This window comes from Alosa sapidissima, chromosome 4, assembly GCF_018492685.1.
Source record: "Alosa sapidissima isolate fAloSap1 chromosome 4, fAloSap1.pri, whole genome shotgun sequence".
NCBI lineage: Eukaryota > Metazoa > Chordata > Actinopteri > Clupeiformes > Clupeidae > Alosa > Alosa sapidissima.
The window spans coordinates 38986603-38991602 of NC_055960.1; the positions used below are offsets into that span (position 1 = coordinate 38986603).

The 5000-nt window shown below is 42.9% G+C and overlaps 1 protein-coding gene across 1 annotated transcript in view; it reads left to right on the plus strand.

The window, feature by feature from the left end:
* Positions 1–5000, plus strand: part of syt6b (synaptotagmin VIb) — an 81816-nt gene that overhangs the window by 68496 nt on the left and 8320 nt on the right. Inside the window, 2 exon segments of the mRNA XM_042088583.1 lie at positions 1–8; positions 1009–1180. The exon segment at positions 1–8 is cut by the window's left edge and continues 113 nt beyond it. Of these exon segments, the coding sequence (XP_041944517.1) occupies positions 1–8; positions 1009–1180 (180 nt within the window).

Here is a 5000-nt window from a genome sequence, read left to right on the forward strand (position 1 = left end):
CTACTCAGGTATGACGTCACACACTATGACATCACTGGCTACCCAGGTATGACGTCACACACTATGACATCACTGGCTACCCAGGTATGACGTCACAGACTATGACATCACTGGCTAGTCAGGTATAACATCACAGACTATGACATCACTGGCTAGTCAGGTATAACCTAGCGTTCATGGGCTTCGGAAAAACCTTTTTCCCAGTGAAAACATCATCATTCCGCGTCATTCACGTCACGTAATGTGTGACGCCCGCTTGACAACGGGAGAGATAGAACTAACGACTGGCCTTTGGCCGTAGCAACCATCCATTTAGAACTCGTAACGGCAGTTTGTCCTGTGAGTTGAGAAATTAGTTGATATGTGTCGGAAGAAATTAGTTCTACAAACAAGACAGTTTTAGCGATTAAAACGTTTAAATTGTAACAGGAAATGAACACAACGCAAGTGGCAACAGTGGAATAAGCGGGATAATGGACTCCATGGTGGTCTGTTCACAGAAGTTAATGCACTTACGAGGTTTAAACGGCCCTCTGCATTGCGTCGGGGCCGTTTTACAACCTCGACTGTGCATTCATTTCTGTGAACAGACCACCGTGTCGTCCATTATCCCTTACTTAGTGAGTGTATGTTTTAACCTTTGTTGTGGCATCCGTGTTTGTCACACATTCGACGGCAAAGCACATGCTGTGGGAAAAACAAAGTAGCCACGGGGGCGGTCCTCATTCCCAAGAGCCATGAATGCACCATGACATCACAGACTATGACATCACTGGCTGTAGATTCACCCTGAAGATCGTTCACTCTTTTTCTCTCCTCCTCCTCCCCTCCTCTCATCTCTTCCCCTCCTCTCCTCTCTTCCTCCTCCCCCTCCTCTCCTCCTCCTCCTTTTCTCATCCTTTCCTCCCGCTCTCCTCCTCCTCTCCTCTCTTCCTCCTCCTCTCCTCTCCTCCTCCCCCTCTCCTCCTCCTCCCCCTCTCCTCCTCCTCCCCCTCTCCTCCTCCATAGACCCGTATGTGAAGGTGTCGCTCATCTGTGATGGCAGGCGACTGAAGAAGAAGAAGACGAGCATAAAGAAGAACACGCTGAACCCCGTGTACAACGAGGCCATCATCTTTGACATCCCCCCCGAGAACATGGACCAAGTCAGCCTGCACATCTCCGTCATGGATTATGACCTGTGAGTGTGTGTGTGTGTGTGTGTGTGTGTGTGAGAGTATGTGAGTGTGTGTGTGTGTGTGTGTGAGTGTGTGTGTGTGTGTGTGTGTGTGTGTGTGTGTGTGGAATATGACCTGTGAGTGTGTCAGCCTGTGTGTGTGTGTGTGTATGTGTGTGTGGAATATGACCTGTGAGTGTGTCAGCCTGTGTGTGTGTGTGAGTGTGTGTGTGTGTGTGTGTGTGTGTGTGTGTGTGTGTGTGAGAGTATGTGAGTGTGTGTGTGTGTGTGTGTGTCTGTGTGTGTGGAATATGACCTGTGAGTGTGTCGGCCTGCTCTGCTAACGCAGTCTGACATCTCTGGGGGGGGGTGACAGACAGGCAGAGCACAGAGGACCCCCTGGGTTAGTGGAAATGTGTGTGCGTGTGTGTGTGTGTGTGTGTGTTAGTGACTGTGTGTGTGTCTGTGTGTGTGTTAGTGACTGTGTGTGTGTCTGTGTGTGTGTCTGTGTGTGTGTGTGTAAGGGTGTGTGTGTGTGTGTGTGCATGTGCGTGTGTGTTAGTGACTGTGTATGTGTATGTGTATGGGAATGTGTGTGCGTACGTAGGGATGGGCATCGTTAAGAAATTATCGATATCGATGCCATTGTCGAGTCTGCTTGTCGATGCGATTCCTTATCGATTCCCATATCGATTCCTGTACCATTTGCTGAACACTTATAGGATGGCTTTGAGAGTTGTTGGCTTTGAATGTCTAATATAAAGTGGTTTTAGAGAATGAATATCAAGTGTGCAATAACAATACAGAAGTTGAATACTTTAAAATTTCTAAAAAAGTAAACATTTCTAAAACAAAGCTTTGTATTGGAATCGTTAGTGGAATCGTTAACGTTTGGATGTGTACGATTCCGATGGATCGGAACATTTGGAACCGGTTCCTTACCGATACCTGTTACCGATTCCCAAGCCTATGCGTACGGGTGTGTGTTAGTGACTGTCTGTGTGTGTATGTGTGTGTGTGTGTGTGCGTGCGTTTAAATACTGGCATCTTTTCTGATGTTACTATCACTAATCCTTGCTCAGGAGGTGGAACAATGACGATGTGACGGATTTCTCCCATGAAACATTTGATGTTATATAAACATTATTTGATGTTAAATAAACATCACACACACACACACACACACGCACTCCCATGCCTCACCATATTCAGAGATACAATCAGGAGAGGCCATTAAACATGTGGCAGTTCAAGGCTGATCAATTGGTCATTTATAGAAGACATTACAGCACAAAGACTATTGATTGGTCATTTATAGAAGACATTACAGCACAAAGACTATTGATTGTTTTTTTTTGGTTGTGTGTGTTATGAGAGGTGTGCGTAATAAACCAACGGCACATGGCAGTGAAATCAAAAGCAGTGATCACAGCCATACCATGCCCCTGTCACAACAAGGAAATGTCAGTCTGTGACAGTCAGTATTATATGAAGGTTGTGTTTATGAGTCATAAAGTCAGTATTATATGAAGGTTGTGTTTGTGAGTTATAAAGTCAGTATTATATGAAGGTTGTGTTAGTTTGTCATGAAGTCAGCATTATATGGAGGTTGTGTTAGTTTGTTATGAAGTCAGTATTATATGAAGGTTGTGTTTATGAGTCATAAAGTCAGTATTATATGAAGGTTGTGTTAGTTTGTCATAAAGTCAGTATTGTATGAAGGTTGTGTTAGTATGTCATAAATTCAGTATTATATGAAGGTTGTGTTTATGAGTCATAAAGTCAGTATTATATGAAGGTTGTGTTAGTTTGTCATAAAGTCAGTATTATATGAAGGTTGTGTTTATGACTCATAAAGTCCGTATTATATGAAGGTTGTGTTTATGACTCATAAAGTCAGTATTATATGAAGGTTGTGTTAGTTTGTCATGAAGTCAGCATTATATGGAGGTTGTGTTAGTTTGTTATGAAGTCAGTATTATATGAAGGTTGTGTTTATGAGTCATAAAGTCAGTATTATATGAAGGTTGTGTTAGTTTGTCATAAAGTCAGTATTGTATGAAGGTTGTGTTAGTATGTCATAAATTCAGTATTATATGAAGGTTGTGTTTATGAGTCATAAAGTCAGTATTATATGAAGGTTGTGTTAGTTTGTCATAAAGTCAGTATTATATGAAGGTTGTGTTTATGACTCATAAAGTCCGTATTATATGAAGGTTGTGTTTATGACTCATAAAGTCAGTATTATATGAAGGTTGTGTTAGTTTGTCTTAAAGTCAGTATTATATGACGGTAAGGGATAATGTATAGAACGCCGGTCATTATTGGGAAAATAAGTCCCGACAGGGCGAACCGGACCCCGACGCACCAGCGGAAGGGTCTTGTTTCGCCCTGAAGGGACTTATTTTCCCGTAATGACCGGCGTTCTATACATTATCCCACTTATTATACGGCTACTTGCCAAAACGAAAAAATAAACTCCACGATATGTCTCTTTACACTTATTTGTTACCGTTTCGTCGTGGCTTTTGCTGAGAAACAAATAGTTCGCAACACACACTGAACTTGAATCAAACATTCTTTAGAACACAGCTGATCAACCGTCTGCTTTCACTTTTGAATGAAGTTCCAATGCAAGAAGTGACCGGAATACTTGCGGAGTGATATCATCAGCAGCACAAAACCCGTTGCCATTGACAACGGTAATTATATGTTTGCAGCGGTAATTACATGAATTTATTTTACCGTAGAACGTTGGGAAATCCCATTCAAGTCAATGGAGCGTTCTACTAGCATTGTGAAGAGCCGTATAATAATGAGTTATAATGTCAGTATTGTATGAAGGTTGTGTTTGTGAGTGGAAAGTATATTGCTGTTGGCTATTGATTAGCTGTTGATTGTCTCTAGCCAGAGGATTGTGTTATTGATGTGGGTTTGATCATTCCTCTGTTCTCCCTCCCGTATGGTGCCGTGCCGAGGGGGGGCAGTGTGTGTCGACCTGCTAGATCGACCTCCTGACCGACCTCTGTGTGTGTGGGAGCAGGCCCTGCCATTGACCACCCCCTCCCCCTCCCCCAACCCCCCTCACATGCTTGTGTGTGTGTGTATACATGCTTGTGTGTGTGTATGTATGTGCATTTACATGTTTATCTGTATGTGTGTGTGTGTGTATTTACATGCTTGTGTGTGTGTGTGTGTGTGTGTGTGTGTATTTACATGCTTATGTGTGTGTGTGTGTGTGTGAGTGTGTGTATTTACATGCTTATGTGTGTGTGTGTGTGTGTGTGTGTGTGTGTGTGTGTGTGTGTATTTACATGCTTGTGTGTGTGTGTGTGTTTGTGTGTGTGTGTGAGTGTGTGTATTTACATGCTTGTGTGTGTGTGTGTTTGTGTGTGTGGTGTGTGTGTGTGTATTTACATGCTTGTGTGTGTGTGGTGTGTGTGTGTATTTACAGTACATGCTTGTGTGTGTGTGTGTGTGTTTGTATGTGTGGTGTGTGTGTGTATTTACATGCTTGTGTGTGTGTGGTGTGTGTGTGTATTTACAGTACATGCTTGTGTGTGTGTGTGTGTGTTTGTGTGTGTGATGTGTGTGTGTATTTACATGCTTGTGTGTGTGTGTGTGTGTGTATTTACATGCTTGTGTTTGTGTGTGTGATGTGTGTGTGTGTGTATTTACATGCTTGTGTGTGTGTGTGTGTGTGTGTGTGTGTGGTGTGTGTGTGTATTTACATGCTTGTGTGTGTGTGTGTGTGTGTGTTTGTGTGCGTGTGTGTGTATTTACATGCTTGTGTGTGTGTGTGTGTTTGTGTGTGTGTGTGTATTTACATGCTTGTGTGTGTGTG